The sequence below is a fragment of the Medicago sativa genome, chromosome 3 (genome assembly GCF_051527215.1).
Source record: "Medicago sativa cultivar Bolivia chromosome 3, Bolivia_mono, whole genome shotgun sequence".
NCBI lineage: Eukaryota > Viridiplantae > Streptophyta > Magnoliopsida > Fabales > Fabaceae > Medicago > Medicago sativa.
The window spans coordinates 52,476,060-52,495,617 of NC_140751.1; the positions used below are offsets into that span (position 1 = coordinate 52,476,060).

Sequence of the window (19,558 nt, forward strand, 5' to 3'; positions counted from 1 at the left end):
ATAATGTGAGTATGAGAGAGAAAGTTGTACAAAAATTGTACCAAAATGGTTGTACAAATATCATTTCTCAATTGTATATTTCTAGTAGTGAAGATTGGTTGTGATTTGTTCGTAGTGAGGACGAATCTGAAACAAGATTTTGGACGATAGTCGCTGCATTTCTAGCATCTTTCACTCGTTTATATCCATTAATCAATTTTCCTTATAAAAAACTCTCACTTATATATCCTTTAATTTTTTTAATTATTTTATATTTTCTCTGAATTTTGTTATGAAATTAACATTAAAAATCTATTTTAATTGTAGAAAAATTCGTAGTGCACATACATTTTTTAAGGATTTATATGTGAATTTAAAGTCCCAGAAAGATTCCATTGATAATACAAAATTGCAATAAAATTGTCAATTTTGTCCAAAAAAGTAGAAATCATATAGTGTTATTATGATTTAGTTTCAGGATTTGTTAATTAACTTTGATACAGATTCTTAGAGCATTTTCAATTGCAAATTTATAAAGACTTAAATTTGGTATCATAACCACTATTAAATGGTTTTCACAATGTCATATCACACTTATGTAACTTAAACATATTTTGTTTCAATGATAGAAAATTTAAACAATTTTTATGAAACTCACACTTTTGATGGTTTTTTATTTGCAACTTTTTTTTGATAAAATAAATCAATTTTTAATTTGATGAGAGCTTATTTCAACCATTTCGTTGTTATAACACTGTCACATTAACTATTTTCTCTTCTTAATATATCAAGTGGTCTGTTTTAATGCTTCTTTGAAGTACATATAAGTAAAAATAATTATTTATAAACTAATAATAAATATCATACTAGACTTCCTTAAAAAAAATAAAAAAAATCATACTAGACTATTAGTAGAACAAAAAAGGAAATATTAGTTTTTTTAACAAGCTTATTTTTTTCTTATATTGCAGCATGCCTTACTACACATGTCATGTATGTTGTAAAACCTTCAAGTCTATGAAAAGATTTGAAGATCATCATAATACAACTCACAAAGGAGGCAAGTATGAATGCCATAAGTGCAAACAAGCTTTTGTTTCAAAAGCATCTAGGGATGCCCATTTGAAAAAGGACGAATGCAGGAAAAGATAAACATTCTATCAAGGATTATTTGTATGACATGCATGTGAATTTTTGGGCAAAGTATGGTATTTGTATGACATGCATGTGAACAACATTTTGACTTGAATGTTTCTGACAAATGTGGATTACTAAAAGTAGTAAGAGATTATGGCTTGGTTTTGACTCCATTCAATTATACCATTAAGTAAATTTGATCCTATTTTGTTAGTGTCATCGAAAAGATAAAAAATTATATCATGTTTTTTATATTGTTTTGAAGGATACTATATTTGTTATATTGTGGGTATCATTGAAAAAAATAAATATAGTTTTACTTATTTTGTCAAATGAAAAGACATTCGATCTACTCTTATAGATGGAAAAAAATCCGGATGAAAGAGAAAAACACACCTTTTTTTTGAGCAAGAGAAAAACACACCTTGTTTATCACATATGCTTCTAATAGAGATTAATTACTGATAAATGATGGTAAAATTTTTGTATCGATAACATGGTAACAAAAATAAATTGATCTTATAAAAATAAATTATTTTTTGACAAAGAATAAACATACATCTTTTTTTTGATGAAAAAAATATTGTTTGATACACGAAGACTATTTTTTTTTCAAATAAAATAAAGATATGTTTCTCTTTATCTTGATCGTAAAAATATAACCTTATCAAAAAAAAAAAAAACGGGATTCCAAAATCTTTATTTTCCTGATCTAAATAAAAAAAGATTTGGTTATATATTTGAGTCAAAATTATTTTGATAAGAACCTTAACATGTAACAACAAATAACAAATTTTCCTTAAAAAAAAAACTAATAACAAATTTTGGAATCACATATTAGCAAAATTAACATGTAACAACCTTATCAATATTTCAATTCCAAACAAGAAAGATTTCCTCATAGTTTAAATACCGTCTTCTTAATTCTATTTAAATACATCAAACTGCAACCCTATGAAGCCTCGATACCTGACACGATACCGATACGATACGATACCGATACGGTGATACGGGAAAATTTTCAAAATTCCCGATACGATACGGCCTCGATACGTTATTAAAAAATTAAATTTAAAATTAATAGTATAAGTGCACAATGTATAAACATAACTAAAAATGATAATAAACAAACATTCACATTAATGAAAATGATCAAAACAAGTGACAATTACATATTTTTTCCGCACAAATTAGATAGAATATAGCTAAACATCATTAGTACCATCCAAAGAGAACATCATAAGTACTATAAAAAAAGAACATCTTTGTCTAATGTTGACTACTTAACAATTAACACTAATTTATATCGAAAACAAACAGCAGAAGAAACATAACATTAGAGAGAAGAGAAACAGAGTAGAATTCAATCAGTGGTAATGGTTAGAAGAGAGAATAGTTATTGCTATGTGGTGACGAGAAACCCTATTTTTTTAGGTTAGAAGAGAGAATAGTTATTGCTATGTGGTGACGAGAAACCCTATTTTTTTAGGTTAGAAGAGACAATATGATTTTGATAGCGCTGCCAGACTTGTAGTTTTATTTCTTATTATTTTATCTTTCTTTTTTTTAAAGGAAATATGTAAGACAGAAGTATAGGTGTCGGAGTATAAGTAAGCTGTGTCGGAGTACAAGTTAGTCGTATCCGACACGTACTAGTCATTTTTTTCCTTCAAAAAATAAATATTAACTGCCCGATACTTCTCCGATACGCGTATCGGGACGTATCCGACACGTATCGGTCATTGTTTTTCAAAAAAATAAATATTAATTGCCCGATACTTTTCCGATACGCGTATCGGGACGTATCGGGGCGTATCGGTATCGGATACGTGTCGGATACGATACTTCACCATTTTTGGAGTATCGGGGCTTCAGAGCTGCAACCCCTCTGTGCACCTGATTTTCTCATAGTTTTGACCTTCCCCGTTTTACCTTTTGCTTCATACCAAAAAAATAAAAACCTTCTCCTTTTCTTATACTTGATTTGAATATCTTGATTTTAACCTCCCACTTTTCCGTACCAAAAAAACTTCCCCTTTTTCAATACTTGTGTTTCAATAGCTTTCTTGTCAATGGAGGTAAATTGGGGAAATTTAGAAGCACTTCCTCTAAGTTTGATTTTTGACAAATTGGTAGAACGTATAGATCACATTTATTTCAGTGTGGTCTGTAAAAATTGGTATTCCATTGCAAAGGGTAATTATCAAAACCGGCAAATAAAAAATAATGTATTGCCGATGTTAATGATTCCCACAAAAAGAAAGTGTAGAACAAAGAGAAGTTTATATGGGATTTCATCCAAAACAATTTATAAGTTGCAACTTCATGTGCCTTATAACAAGAGGTTTTGTGGCTCCAGTCATGGTTGGCTAGCAAAGGTGGAGTACTCCAAAGTTACAATTATAACTCTACTAAATCCTTTCAAAAATGTTTCCATCCCTCTACCACCTATCTACATGTTGGATATACTCAGGAGAAGAAAAAATTATGAATGTAATGTGCACAAGGTTATTTTATCGGCTAATCCTACAACTATGCCACACGATTACGTTGTTGTAGCAATCTATAGTATGCGTAACTGTCTTGCTTTCATAAAAGCCGGACAAAAGGTTTGGACTTGTATTGATCAAGACTATTATCGCTTCAGTGATGTTATTTTCTATAAAGGTCTAGTCTATGCCGTGGGAGAATGGAGTAACATTGTCTCTTTCGATTTGTGTTACTTGAAAGATAAGAAGGTCATTCCAAATGTTGTTTCTTCTAAGGGAGATGATTATGCTGATCGGGTTTATCTTGTGAAATCATTGGAGGGAGAATTGTGGCTTGTGAGAAAATTTATTGGTTTTCCGGACGATGACGATGAAAATAGTATCTTGTCTAGTAGTGGTACCGAAAGATTTGAAGTATATAAGTTGGAATTGGAGCTTCAAAGTGGTAAGCTTATGCAAATGTTAAAACTTGATAGTTTGGGAGACAATGTTCTATTTGTGGGTGATAGTGATTCTGTATCTATGTCTGCCTCATATTTCTCTAATTATCTGCAAAAGGATTCAATATATTACACCGATGATTATTACGACGATGAGCCGGATCCTTATCCTAATGGACCATTTGATATGAAAATTTATAATGTTAAAGATGGAAGCTTTAGTCAGCATTGCCCTTACCAAAATTGGTTTGCACGAATGCCACCTGCACTATGGGTACTTCCACCTTTTCATTGGGATTGACAACTTCAAATTAATTGAAGTATGTTACTTTGTTTTATTTTAGTCTCAGTTTTTGTCTTCTCAAGTTTGTTTATTTAATGGAGTCTAAAAAAGTATGTTACAATGTTTTGCTTAATTTCTTCAATTGTTTACTTTATATGTTATGACATTTGAACTTCTCTCACGAGTATTATTTTACTTGTCAAACCAATTATGATTTCTATTACAATGCTTTGTTTCATCCAAATATATTATGAAAATCAACCTTGTCAATGTGATTGCTTTCTCTGTAAGTTATAAGAATGGATTATTTTAAAACAGATTCCAATTGAGCAAATTTCCTTGCACTAGCAAGCAGGAGCTCTATCAGCTGCTACCATATATAAATCCTATTTTTCCTTGTTAACTGTCAACCAAATTTGATTGATATAAAGTCCATCCATTAGTAAACCTTTTAGGAAAGAAATACACCACAGTGGTACTGAAGATGTAATCTATCTTTTTTTTTTGAAGGAAAAAGATGTAACCTATCTATCTATCTATAATCTTAACAAAGAAGAGCCATAAAATTCCCTCTGTTTATTTCATTTTTTGATGTTTTCTAATTTTCTACGAATTTTCAATTATTTTTTTCCAAAGGCGCCGTATAAAACAAAAACCATCCTTGTTGGAGCAAACATTTGCATGTGGGGTTGCAAAACATTTGCACGTGGGTTACAGAGAAACTCATTGGCTCAAGTGGCAGACATCCTAAAAACAAGGGATATAAGACAGATTTTCTGACAATGTTTTTTTCTAAAGTCAAAAGGCCTATATGCCTACAAATCACATATCAATTTAAATTTATTATACATATTTTAATTTGGATTCATCATATTCTCTATAAATACATATCAAGCATTGTTTTGATCATTGCCAAACCAACACATCCCGTTCCTTCCTTCCTTCCCTTCCTTCCTTCTCAATCCCCACCATCTTCATCAACAAGCTTCTGATTTTCAACCTACAATAAATCCATGCTGAAACAATCCCCACCATCTTCATCATCAAGCTTCTGATTTTCAACCTACAATTAATCCATGCTGAAACAATCCCCACCATCTTCATCATCAAGCTTCTGATTTTCAACCTACAATTAATCCATGCTGAAATTTAGTAAAAGAATGAAAATAAAAAAATAGTGACATGCAACATATAATTTCCCTCTATATTTCTGTTTTCCCCTTCTTATGATACAAGCAAGATAGATTAGTTCTTTTCAGATTCTTTTAAATGTCTCCAACTAGCAATGATGTCTAATGTTCTTTTTACAATTTATTTTTACTACACAGGTATAATCCGTTCAGATGTTACCCTTATAAGATTGTTATGAAAATGCCTAAAAGGGATCTTGATGAAGAGGTAATGACAATTGTGACAACATAAACAGATAAATTTAGTGACATGAAGCATATAGTTTCTGTGCATTTTTCTGTTTCCCCTTCTTTTTTTATGTCTTTCCCCTTCTTATGAAACAAGCAAGATAGACGGGTTATTTTCAGTTTAAATTAAATGTGTTTAACTAGCAGTCAATTTAAATATCTTACATTTGACCTCTCACTGCACAGGTATAATACGTTCAGGTGAAGAGCAATTTCATTTAACCTCTCACTGCACAGGTATAATACTTCTAACTGCACTGTTATTATTAGATAGAAAAGGAAAACTCACATGCTTTTGTTTCACTAATTGTACTTTTAACTCTTTGCAGAACTTTTGCTTCTTCTAGCTCCAACAAATTAATATCTTTTTTATTTTTAACATGTTCTTGAATAAAATTTATGATGATGTGTTGTACAGTACATACTCAAGTAATAATACAACGTTACTTTATCTCCTTTTTCTTCTTATCATGTTATTGAATAAATTTTATGATGATGTGTTGTGCAGTGCAATGAAATTCAAGGTAAATGGAGCTTCCAAGACAGGAAAACCCAACATAAAATTTGGCCAATTGGGTTCAGACACGCAACAACAATAAACAACTACCACTAGAATACATCACAGGAAGGAAAAAAAATGTGCAAAGTTTAGAATTTGTTATCCCATGTCTATTACCTTAAAATCATTTTATTTATTTTAAAAGTTGAGAAGTTTACTTTACAGTGTTTGGCTAAGAGTTGAGAAAAAAATATTAAATCAACATTGATTATAATGTTGTATCTCTTCATCACCTACTCAAAATTTCTACATTCTATTTCATTCAGTGATTCATACTCATAATCTTCAATAACAAATCATGCAGTCAAAGCATTTCAGATTCACAAATTTCATTTAGGTTATGCTAAAATTTCAAGAATTACGTAGAATAGAGTGCAACCAAATTAATTGTCTAAAAAAATTATGATATCCGTAATACTTACAAGGGAAACCTCTCTGAAACCCCAATGTTCATGCATATTTTGGTATCCACGTGGATGCCTTGCCAACTAGGGAGGCTTTCCATAAATTTCATGCAAGTGTAAAGTAAGCGTAGCGGAGATGAGGATGTTGCGTTGGATGAGTGGTAAGACTAGACATGATAGGATTAGGAATGACATCATTAGAGAGAGAGTGGGGGTAGCACCTATAGTAGAAAAGTTGGTAGAAAATAGGCTTAGATGGTTTGGACATGTAGAGAGAAGGCCCGTAGACGCCGTGGTAAGAAGAGTAGATCAAATGGAGGAGAGTCAGGTTAAAAGAGGTAGAGGAAGACCTAAGAAAACTATTAGAGAAACCATTAGAAAAGATTTAGAGGTCAATGAGTTGGATCCAAATATGGTCTTTGATAGAACATTATGGCGGCATTTGATCCATGTAGCCGACCCCGCTTAGTGGGATAAGGCGTTGTTGTTGTTGTTGTTGTACATTAAAGTTAAAAAATGGTTGGACAAGATCCAAATTTTGGGGGGATTTTAAAAGTACAGTCAATTGAAAAATGCAGCTCCAAGACATAGTAAAAGTCTTAAATTGTGGAGTTCAAAATAAAGCCAGAAAAGTCAAAAAGCCTACTAACCTACAAAATACTTTTCAATTTCATTGTTGCTCTGTAAGGATGTTTGAATTAGAATTTCTATTTAACAAATTATTTTTTCAATTAACTACTTTTGTCATAAGTAGTTTGAGGTTGAAATTTTTGTGATAAGAAATATAGAAGAAATGAGTGTTACTAAGGATCATCAATAGAGATTGTATACTAATGATCATTATATTCGAAGAAAGTATACCCAAACATCACAAAGCATGAAAGAAATTTCCCTCATTTAACAATGCATGCTAATTCTTATCTTTTTAAATTAGCAAAGTTTGAAATGTGGACCATAGACGGCTATATTATCCAGATTCAGGCAGAGGAATAAAAGAAAACAAAAAAACATGTGACAAACCATAGCATGGAAAATGTTGCAGAGTTAAGATTCTGTTTCTCATGTCTATTACATTCGAATCATTATTGGATGTGGTTTAACCCCTATGCATTCTTTAAACATGTTCAAACCAACTATTAGAAGGAGTTATATGCTTATCTAACAACAGAAAAAGATGTATTAGATAGTAAAGGAACAGAAAAAGATGTATTAGATAGTAAAGGAAAACTTACATAAGTTTTTTTCCCATCATTTCTACACTTATCACCTTACTTGCATAACTATTGCTTCTTCTATCACCTTTCAACAGACTCTTGAAAGTTACTCCTTGAAGAATAAGAACATTTTCCATTCTTTCTCATTTCATCTAAGTTCAGCATGTCAACAGAAATAGTGTTAGTAACCCATTTCAAATTTGGGTAGAGAGTTGCATGGAAATTCATATCTCTTTAAAGAAAAGAATGACATAATGAGACCCGATGAGGGTTATGGGGATTCCAGGACTCACTTTATACCATCTCAAGAGCTATTTATATGTATGTCCCATTTTGAAATATTTCATTCTGATGAAATATTTTGTTTTATATAATAAAAAAAATATTGCAATCTGCTGGTAATCATTTTGTTTCGAAACATTTTTCAAATCAGATCAAATCTTGATTTGGTCATAAATATAAATAAAATCTGAGATACAAATAAAAGTACACCTGCAAAGCCTACGAGTACATGTAACAATGATTTTAATGAATAAATACAAAAATAAAGGAAAAGAGATATTTCTTATATGAGATTGAAATTGAGAAGGGGTTATTGACCTGAGAAATGGAAGGAGCAAGGATTGAGCATTGAAGAGTAATCCTTTGAGAAGAAAGAAGCCCTAATTTGTTGCAGAGAGATCCCTGATTTAACTTGGCCGTATAGTGCCATCACCAAGATTCTCAGGTCAGCCTTGAACCCAAAATAGCTGCTGCCACACAGATGGTGTTCTCATCTACCATTTCAGCAGCTTACAATGGATCCATCACATAGTAATCATGTGAGTTTCCCCTTTTAGCTCAACCACAAAGTACCTAGCAAATTTTTAGGTAGTAGACAACTGGTTGGGAAGGAACCATCAGAAAATTCTAAAGGTAACCAACTCTTCCCCTCACCTGAAATCAATAAATCTTACAAAAGAGAATAGTCTCTCTCTTTACTGTTGAATTCTGATTATGGTGATAGCGTCTTCGTTTAAAATTTTTGGTCTGCTTTTGTCAGGTTTGTCTCATTCTTTTTGCTTAAAGGGTTCTTCTAATTTGTCTTTTTCCCTTTTCATGGATCGTAGATGATGTATTTGGTTCAGTCAGCGTTCCAAAATCCATTAATTGCCGACAGGAAATTCAAATTTTTTGTTTGTTTGTGGTGTTGTCCTTGATAAATAGCAGGTTTGTTTCAAACTTTTAAGGATTTGGTGCATTCATCGCAGAAATTGTCGAGGGGAGGGTATAATTTTACTTAATATCTCTATTTTACCCCTCTGTTTTGAGGACTATATAAGGACGTGTTTGTGATCCGAGCTGAGCAGGTTTCAATTTGTCACTGGAAAAAACCTAAAGCTGGTTGCTGTGTTCGTTGTTTGGTTTCATCGTCAATTGAGTTTTAGGTTCATTCTGTGAGATTTTGGTGGATTGAATTTCTGAGCTCAAATATCAAAACCTCACTGATATCATTTTGGTTCTGATTTTGAATTTGCGATGGAAAAATCCATTGATTGTTTGTCGAAACTCTGATGTGGTTCATGGTAGAGAGACATGGAGGATTAAGTCCCAACCTTTTTGAAACCTGATCAACCAAAATCTGTTCAAGTTTTGCTGATTGATGAGAAGGTAATTACTTTCATTTTGTTATTCATACTTGGTAGTGATTTTCCTCTTTGAATTATGTACTTGTGAATCGTACCCTCTGTTATTGTTATAGGGTGCCACAAAAACAATTGATGTATGTTTTCCAGAAGGATTAGGACCTAAATATGGAAAGTAATCTAAATACAGTATTGTATACTAATGGAGCTACTGTATTGCAGGTAAGTTTCTTGCTGTCAAAGAAGGTGGGTTTAGGGATTGGGTTTGTTCAAGTCATTATCATTTTTTATATTTGATTTTATGCTCATAACATGTTTGTGAAATTGCATAAGGATAAGAAGCTAATGTTGAATCTACACAAATAATTTTTGCAAATTTTTCATTTCTCTAGATTATCATGTAAGTGCTGATCTTCTTACAATGGACTGTCATTTGCATTGCTTAATCCTTTGTTTTTATTTGGTTAGTATTTTTAAGCTCCTCAAACTTTACATATGACAGGTGGAGCAGTTCCTAAAAGCATTCAAGTTGAAGAATTTTTATTTAGGTGTGGTTTTGTCAACTTATGAATTTATAGCTACATATGAAAAATGGAGAATAATTTATGCAATTCAAGAAGGCTGGTTTGAGTTATGCCGTAGAACCTCTTATTATTTGTTTATGTCATTTTTTAAAGGCTTTGAAGTTAAAAAGTTGTTTCAATGTTTCGTTGTTTATTTAAGTTAATAGTACTTTGACTTTTTACTTAACACCAATTTTGTTTGACACAATCAAATATGTAAATGAGATAAGAAATATGAAAGATGACTTTTACAATTGTTGATCTTAATAGAGGAACAGGCTTAAGTTCACCTGTCTTCCTTTTTTCTTCTTCTTTTTAGTATGAGGAGCTTTTCACCATTTTTTTGCATGTACAAATGACATGTCTATTTCCTCATAGAAACAAAAATAAAATTCCAATTATGAATTTCAGAGGTCTTTTACACTTCTCCTTGAGTTAGTACCGCATATACTTTTTAGTATTAAAATTTATTGATCCCTTTGTTTTGAAGCAGACAACCAAACTCAAGAGCTTTACAAACAAGTGTGATGAAGTATTATAACTAGCTTATTTGATAAACACAAGTGATTTCTCTAAAGTGATGACTTCAGCTTATTTGATTTATCTATTTATTTATAATTTATAACTAGCATTGAATTTCATGGAGACTTATTATATCTTTATTTTCATTTTCTACCTTCTAGATAATGAGTTTGAATAACACAAGATAGAAATCGAGGTTGGGGATTAGTACAAATCAAAGGGAATTCACAGATTTTGTTCTCTGCCCATTTGTGTTGAGAGACTTCATTTTGGCAAAACTAATCCACGTCATGTATTTTAAATTTCATATTTGTTAGTGTAGATAAGTGATAAAATAATGCTGCTTTTTAGATTTTGAATTTCAATAACTCTTTCAAAAGAGAATAGCCAAATTGTTAACTATTGAAACACCAATTTAGTGAGTTTGGTTTTCACTTGATTGTTTAACTTGGTTTTGTCATATTCAATTGCCTTTTTTTTTGCAAAAATCTGTTGTACTTCTGCTGTTGCATTTTGTCAGAATGATATCAATTTGATTTTGTTGTTTGTTATTGTATGAGTTGCAGATAAGGCATTTGTTATTGTTGTTAATTACTGTAAATATTTGCATCTGGGATGGATCTGCTCAAGTATCAAAACCTCACTGATATTACTTTTGTTATGCGTTTGTTATTGTCTGAGTTGCAGATAAGGCATTTGTGCAGAATGCGATGAATATAACTAGGCTCTTGATCAATCCTGACATTCTACAGGCTCTTCAACTGAAGAATGGGTATGTTTTTTATTGTATATCTATATAACTTCGGAATTTTCTGATGTAGATGTCATTGTATATCAATTGTTGTGACATGAGTGCTATATTTCAGGGTGGGCTTTGATGGAGTTGAGACATCCAGGACTGTTCCCAAACTTGGTCCCCGTGTAAGGTTGTCTTTTGATGAAGTGTTTTTGCGATTGTATGCAAAGAAAACCATTGCTCAGCTGACTGATATAGCTGACGATGGAACTTTTATTGTAAGTGCAACTGATAATGAGAGTTATGAATATGACTGTGGTTGGGTGGTTGATTGAATTGCAGGGTAATTTGGAATGGGAAGTGATTGTGTACATCTAAAGGGTGATGGGATTATTGTGGTAGTATGAGTTGTTGAGGTTGTTGTCATTGTCTATTCTTTTTACTATGAAGCCATTTCTTGTGTGTGTAGATTCAGTTGAGTTTTTTTGGTAGAAGTAGATTCTTTTTTCCTCCTATTTTGGTATTTTTATGTTGCATGTCTGTATTTCTTTTTACCTGCAGTATCTAAGTATCTAATTACTTTGCTTTTTCTTTGTTGTTTTGACTCACAATGCTTTGTGACCATGCATAAATTTCTTAACCAACAGCACACTTATTGTCCTTTTCTTTTTCTTTTACTTATGCAAAAATATAAATTACCTAGATTAATATGAATTCTGAACTATTTTTGATGAAATTATTATTATTATTATTATTGTTATTATTATTATTATTATTATTTAATAAAATAACTTTTTTTTGTTAAAAAATGAAACAAGAATCAAATAACACTTTTAAGATGCAACCAAAAAAAAAAATAACACTTTTAAGATTCACTTGGTTTCAGTATTTTTCTTTCTTTTCTCATGTGCTTAAATTTCATTTGCCATGTGTTGTTGCAGTGCAGTGTCTCTGTCTTTGTAAACTCAAGATCTTGAAGGGCAATGCTGTCTCTGAGAAGTGAGAAAATCTACACCATGCAGGGGATGATTTCAAAGGCTTAAGATACCAATGCTATTTGTACAACCATAGGTAAATAAATGATCATTCACTTTGCTATATCAATAACTTAACAAATCAAAATGGTTTTCAAATTTCAACCCTTCGGTTATGGATAATATTTGTCTGCACCAAAAAAATATAAATCAAATTCATATTCATGGTTGTGTATTGTCTATGAAGCACAAACACCTTTAGGACTTGGCGTGTCGCGGTGTCTAACACGCGTCGATGTCTGCGGCACACCTATGACATTCGTACGACACGTGTCGGACAACTCAAACAAGTGTCCTAAAAAACTGTTTTGTTTTCTTTTTTTTGAACAAAAAAACTGTGTTTTTTTCTATTCTTCTTTACTTATTGGACCGGTGTCCAACACCTATATAACACTCATACGAGCTGTGTCAGACAACTCAGTCAAATGTATGATTTTTTTTATCTGCTTCCACACACCGTAGATTCAAGGTTGAGCATGAAATGTTGATCAACAAGGGGTGGGGTTACAGATATTTAAATTGATTACACCATTTTTAGCTTTTTTGATAGTAGATGGATAAATTGGAGTTCTTTGCTACTGTAATGTGTCCACAGTGCAAATATTTTGGAAATATAGAATCTTGGTTCATATACATTTTCTCCTAATTTTTCTAATTAAATCAACGATTGAATATGTAATTTTAAAGGTTGGAACTGTGTGAGTTGATATAGAATGGCATCTTCATGGGAACAATTTGGAGAGATTGCAAATGTAGCCCAATTAATAGGCTTAGATGCAGTAAAGTTGATTAGGATGATTGCGAAAGCAGCAAATACAGCAAGGATGCATAAGAAGAACTGCAGACAGTTTGCACAACATCTTAAGTTGATTGGGAACTTGCTTGATCAGCTCAAGATCTCAGAGCTTAAGAAGTACCCTGAAACCCGAGAGCCTCTAGAACAACTAGAAGATGCTTTGAGAAGGTCTTCTATTTTGGTCAATAGTTGTCAGGATCGCATCTATCTTTATTTGCTCGCCATGGGATGGAACATTGTTTATCAATTTAGGAAGGCTCAAAATGAAATTGATCGATACTTGCGTATATTATGTTAAGTGTCAGAATTAATATTTGTACATATATTGTTGTATCATATGTAACAATACGAACATTCAATCATGAGGATATAAAGAATGAATTGATTATTAAGGTTAAGTGTCAGAATTAATATTTGTACATATATTGTTGTATCATATGTAACAATACGAACATTCAATCATGAGGATATAAAGAATGAATTGATTATTAAGAATAAAATTATGATAGCTTAATGTTCCCATGTCTGTTTTATGAGTAAGGTATGTATTGTACTTTCTTTGAGATAAACCGAAATCGCATACCTATTTAAAAGTAAAAAAGTCATACCACATACATGAACATGTCGAATAGTATAACCACCATGTGCTATTAAGAAACATTACTTAATCATAAAGATTAAATTCAATGAGCACCTTTACATTAACACTTTTGTCATCGTTTTTTTAGTTGTTTCTAAGTAATATATAGAGGTTCCATCTTCTGCTTGGATTGAACTTGGGCTTTGTATAACTAGACATAGGCCTGAGAAAATTGATGCATAATGGCAATGGCCTTGGCAACGGGACCGTTTATTCATAGCTGTGCATTATCTCCAATGGCTTCTTCATCAAAAAGGTATTGTTCTACGCTATCTCTCGCCTATATATTTTTCTTCTTTCCATTCATTTTGAAATCTCGATGACTAGAAAAGATAAATTGTATCTGTTTGTATTCAGTTATAGGATCCATAAGAATCATTTTTCTTTGAATCTTGGTGAAGTTTAAAATTAATATTTGTCCCGGTGATGTTTTTTTTTTTTTTTTTGACATTCTTGATTTAAATTGATTTATATGCATTCTGACTTTGTATCTTATCTCCAATTGTAGATGACCGAATGCAGTGTTCATGAAGATTAACATGATGTTGGTTTTGGATCAACCTCATGATGGGATAGGATAGACCACGGACAATTCGGTTGTAATCGTATAGGACTTTGTGTTTTATGGATAGTCTCACTAATCTGATGAGCTATTAATGTGGTTTGTGATGTTTAGTGTTGTTCTACTCAAAAACAAAAAAGTGTGTTGATTTCCGTTTGATCCGTTATCTTCGTATTCATATCTTTTTATAGGTAGGAAGACTACTTGATTGTAATGTTTGTCTTATGACATGTGTAGTTTCTGTTTAATTCGTCGTTTTAATCGTATACTTGAATCCCGTAGTATGACGTTTCCTCAATATTATTGTATACCGTTTTATTCAGAATTGTGTGATGTCAATGTTTGAATCAACCGTGTGGTGGAACATCAGACATGACGTTACTGTCATGTGCTCAGTTGTCGACGTTAATCTCATCCGTGGATCACATGTTTTAGTATTCTTATTTTTTATGATATTCTGTGGTTAAAATTTAAAATATGAGGTGTACGTAATATGTCCGTATTTCTTTCGTTGCGTTAATGCCGTTAGGTTTGCATCCAACATTACTTATGCCCGTGCATCGCACGGGCACCACACTAGTAGTTATCAAAAGACCATGTTAAAAAGAAAACATTCATAACACAATGCATACTTGCGTGCATCATACTAGAAAGTTAAATGAAATTTAAAGCAATGAAATTTCAAATTTGAATTCTAAGAGGGAATTGGATATCAAGTTAGGAAATGAAAAATTGTGATTTATACAAAAATGAGTTTGAAAATAAGAGCAGCATATAGTTCGGATCATATGCCCCTTTAACACACAGACATAATACAGTACAATGAAAATTCTTAAGTGAAGAAGACATCTAACTTAACCATATGTTCTCAAGGTGAGAACTATAAAACTTATCTAGACTCTGGAGAAGGTGTCATCGTCATCAATAGTTTCTGCCAATCTATCTCATGGTGGATGGGAATAACACCATGATAATGTGAATAAATTTTTAAAGGGAAAATGCTACACTTTTTGTAATTTGTAATGAAAATTAATTAAAAATGTTTCTTTTTGGGTTTTCAGTTTTGTTTTTAGAAAAGCTTGAGTAATCATCTTGAAGTTTGTTAGATTTTTTTGTTAATTAAAAAACCACAAACTTACAAGACCTAATAACTACAATGAAATAAAATTTCCCAGAAAGAGATTAGACTTGGGAGGACCGGTCTTAAAGCAAAACTACAGGCTTCAAAAGTTTTAAAACTTTGTGAACATGATCAATTCTTCACCAAACCTGAAATTGGGTTAAGAATACCTTCACAATCAAAAGAATAAGACATGCAAAACGATCTAGAGAAAGGAAGGTGAAAATAGTTTAGATTACCTTTATTTTGCTATGTTCCTTCCATGTTTTTGCACAGGAGTAGGATATACCCATTTTTCGATCTTCTCATTTATTGATTTTGTTTGGATACAAAGACATAGAAGGTTGAGGAGATAAAGAATACATGGTTGTTTTGGTCAATCGAGGCTGATTTCGACGGTGGATGGGGAGGTAGCTTGCGACGGCGGTAGAGGGGGAAGAGGTAGAGAGCGCTTATGCGGGGTGGCACTTTGGTGACATTAATGTCACCGTGCCATTGCATCTAGACCACACATTGTCATTGCCATTGCATCTGGACCACACAATACATCTAATGTCACCCAATGTGTGGCCCAGATTTAATGTCACCGTGACATTAATGTCACACAAGTATTTCCCGCTTATGCGTGTATTACAGAAAAATGAAAAAATGAGGGTGAAAGGAGAGGGGCCGGGTTTGATGAAGAAGATTGGGCTTAAGTCTTAACCCAATTCAGGCTGATTCAGGCAGTGTACACCTAAACAGTGGTGTGAATAGTAATAGATCCAAAATTTCTATTTCATTTAGTTTTTTTTGGTAGTGTGTATTAATTTTTTTTTGGCAGTGGCTATTTCATTTAGTTTAATAAAGTCAAACAATTTCAAACCATATTTTATACCATTTAATTTTCGAGATACATACACCCTCAAATATATCTCCAAGAATTTTTTTAAAATATTTTGTAATTCAAAATAATAATAAAAAATTAATGTTAACACTTAATGTATCAACCTCCATGACATTCATTCTTATAAATAATTTTCCACAATTGATTACCAACCTTTGAATCTTGATTTCATATCGATGGTGTCGCTAAAAATTTTATTCATGGTTGTATTGTAATTTTTAATCCTTATTTTTTTAACAAGAATTTGTTCTCCTTATTTATTTATTTTTTGACAAAAGAATTTGTATTCCTAATTTGTAAGTTGTATGTCATGTGTTTTAACATCTATTGTATTTTGTATGTTCAATTTGCTCTGTTGTTTCGGCCTTTAAGTCATCTTTAATTTTGGTCTCATTGTTTATTATGTGTTATTCAAATTACATTGTTTGATAGCGGATACATTAAATAATGACCTCATTTTGTAATAATTACCACTCTTCAATTACAATAATAATCACCTTACTTGTCCTCATTTTGTTTGTTATTATTGTTGTTAATTTTGAAGAATTGGGAACCATTTATATGGGAATAGTTCTGTTGTTCGTTTTTCCATTACTAGGCTTTGCTTGGATGATTACTTTTTTTTAGTTGTGAAAGTATTGAATAATTGGGGGGGTTCTAAAATCTTTGTTATCACTGAAGTTCTTCGTTTCTAAATAAATTTTTAAATAATATTTGTGTATTTATTTGTGTATTTGCGGTGTCATGTATTATCATAATTTATTATAAGTTTTCTACTAATTTAACCGTATTTATTCAATAAATTAATATGGGCATGAGTAACAATTACTGTATTTTTTTCTACTTATCTATCCCCATTCCAAAATGACCTTCTATTTGTGTCTTTGCATGCTCTCCAATGGCTTCTTCATCAAAAAGGTATTGTTCTTCATCAAATTTCCATGTATATTTTTCATAATTCTTTTTTATATGAATCTATTATTCATATTCTATTTGTTTTTGTAGAGGTAAAAAATGCAATGTTACCAAAGATTAACAAGTTATTGATTTTTGGATCATTCTGATGAATGGATACAAAGGACCATGGATAGTTTGGATGAAGCTTTGGATAATGGTGGGGTTGTAAAAGAAGGATACAAGAACATAATGCTTAAAACCATCGATGTTATGTATGAAGAAGTTTTTAAAGATGTCTAAGTACTAGGAATGTTTTAGTTTTCGTTGGTAAGAAAGTCTTAGTGTTGTGAATTTGATGTTCATGATATAATATTCCCCTTTGTTGAAAATGTTGAATGCTATAGTATATATATATATATATATATTGGTGGAATTTTATCTATGTAGTTATTTTTATCTTATAGATTAAATTCAATAGTAATTACTTTGAATATTTATCAATGTAGTATTTGATATTAATGTATTTGTTGGTGCCTGCGTCATCCGAAAATTGAGATGCAAATGTACGTTGTCGATACACCTTTTGTCAAGCATCGTGGTACGATTGTATGTTGTTCTGGCTTGCGTTGTCCGAAGATTATTTTACTCGTGCGTCCGCGCACGGGTTGCACACTAGTATAAAAACCAAACTAAACATGATCATAACATAGAGAAACACGACAATGATAATAATTTGAAAAAAATAAACGAATTGAATGTATTCACATGTGTCGTTGTTGTATCGATGACCGACACCAATGTGTATTGGACATCAAACACTTTGATCAAAAGTGACTGTGCTACGAAGATTGCAAAACAAAATAAATAAAAATAAGCAAATTATATTTGTTAGTTAGTAATATTACTCTCTCTTATGTGGTTCACACTTCCCCTATAATTTGTTAGTTAGTTCCCCCTTTCCTTCCTTCATTTTCCTACTGAATGCTCATTTTAGATACCTTTTACTTTTTTTTCCCCTACCAAATCCAAAGCCTTTCTCTCCGATGTAGACCTCTCAGGTGGTGGTGCGACGAGATCTTTTCTCCGCACCACCAGTTCGCCTCTTCCCGGCCGGTGTGTTCCTCGGTTTCTCATCAACATCAGCTTGGTTTAGTTGTTGACTGTGTGGTTCATGGTTATGCAACACAGATCCGTAGGCCTTACCGGAGGGTCGGGGCTCTTTTAGATGGCTGGTGGCGTTGCCGTCGTGCTGTCTGGTCTTCATGCAGCTTCGCGGCGGTGGTTTGTGGATTCCATGGTGGTGGGTCGTAGCTAAACAGGGTGGTGTTTTCCGGCTCTGTTCTGCTTCTTCGTTTTCACCATGTCCGACCTTCGATCTCTGATTCTTCCGGATCTGTTGAGATCTGCAGTTTTCTTGGTTGTTGTTTCACTGCCACTGCGTCGGAGTTCTTGGAGGCTATGTTCGTTGCTTCTGTTATGTTGTGTTTTGTTTTGTTTTTGTTGCAGGTGTTGTGTTTGTTGCTGTTCTTAGACTGGTGGGATAGAAATTGGCCTTATTGCGGTGGACTGTTTCGTAAACCCGTAAGGGTGTGGTGTGTTTAAAAACCCGAAAGGGTTGGTTACTGGACGTATTGGACTCATCCCTCGATCTGAGTTCTTACGCGTTGTTTTGCTCGAAAGAGCATCTATGCTTGCTGTTTATCAGGGAGCTGTTGGCACTTGGATTTTGTTACCGTGTTGACGGTCGATCCATTCGCCATTTTTATACTCTAACTGTCCTTGCAGATGTTCATTTTTCATTCTTTTTTGTAATCTGGTTTCGAGCTCATACGCGGGTTCGCTGGGTTGCGCCTTTGATTAGTGAATTTTTGTTAGGATAGATTAGAGTTGATCCACTTGGATTGATTTATCACGATTGTATTCCCGCTTGGGTTATTCCTGGGTCAGGTTTCATGTCCCCCAGTCTTTGTATTTCCTTCTTTTTATTTATTATATTTTCTATTTTGCCTAAAAAAAAAAAAAAAAAAAAAGATACCTTTTACAAGTGTTGTTAAATAGTGGCTATAGCACTATAATGTAATATATTTTGAACAAACCATTATTGTTCCGTTATAGGATATTTAGTACAAAATGTTGTCAAATGGCGATGCTATATTACTGTTGTATATCGAAATTTGAACATATCGCTATTTTCTGTAATATGCAATTGGCAACATTACTTTTACACTTTTATTAACTGTGTTCATAATCGAAG

At 32.4% G+C, this 19,558-nt stretch overlaps 1 protein-coding gene and 4 long non-coding RNA genes across 44 annotated transcripts; 4 read left to right on the forward strand and 1 right to left on the reverse strand.

The window, feature by feature from the left end:
* Window positions 1-2,068: 2,068 nt before the first annotated feature.
* LOC146938214 (uncharacterized) lies at window positions 2,069-2,908 on the forward strand. Its single transcript, XR_015033356.1, has 2 exons — window positions 2,069-2,495; window positions 2,551-2,908. It is a non-coding gene; the product is annotated as an uncharacterized LOC146938214 (long non-coding RNA).
* Window positions 2,909-3,188: 280 nt separating this feature from the next.
* LOC146938215 (putative F-box protein At5g55150) lies at window positions 3,189-4,489 on the forward strand. The gene has a single exon (XM_085757824.1). It carries the CDS (start codon window positions 3,189-3,191, stop codon window positions 4,344-4,346), a length of 1,158 nt encoding a protein of 385 aa, XP_085613950.1. The 3' UTR covers window positions 4,347-4,489.
* Window positions 4,490-5,157: 668 nt separating this feature from the next.
* Window positions 5,158-6,109, reverse strand: LOC146938216 (uncharacterized). Of its 2 annotated transcripts, none has more exons than XR_015031181.1 (2): window positions 6,036-6,109; window positions 5,158-5,328 (listed from the first exon to the last, which is right to left on the reverse strand). It is a non-coding gene; the product is annotated as an uncharacterized LOC146938216 (long non-coding RNA). The 2 variants fall into 2 exon arrangements; XR_015031182.1 differs by having other exon boundaries at window positions 5,912-6,036.
* On the forward strand, window positions 5,322-6,566 carry LOC146938217 (uncharacterized). The gene is made up of 3 exons (XR_015031180.1): window positions 5,322-5,726; window positions 5,933-5,983; window positions 6,255-6,566. It is a non-coding gene; the product is annotated as an uncharacterized LOC146938217 (long non-coding RNA).
* A 2,288-nt stretch (window positions 6,567-8,854) lies between these two features.
* LOC146938218 (uncharacterized) lies at window positions 8,855-14,682 on the forward strand. Of its 39 annotated transcripts, none has more exons than XR_015031176.1 (11): window positions 9,083-9,573; window positions 9,665-9,770; window positions 9,882-9,948; window positions 10,051-10,096; window positions 11,321-11,405; window positions 11,500-11,554; window positions 11,712-11,785; window positions 12,311-12,440; window positions 13,091-13,492; window positions 13,593-14,095; window positions 14,348-14,682. It is a non-coding gene; the product is annotated as an uncharacterized LOC146938218 (long non-coding RNA). The 39 variants fall into 39 exon arrangements; XR_015031177.1 differs by having other exon boundaries at window positions 12,316-12,440; XR_015031140.1 differs by having other exon boundaries at window positions 8,855-9,573; window positions 11,500-11,785.
* The last annotated feature ends 4,876 nt before the right edge of the window (window positions 14,683-19,558 follow it).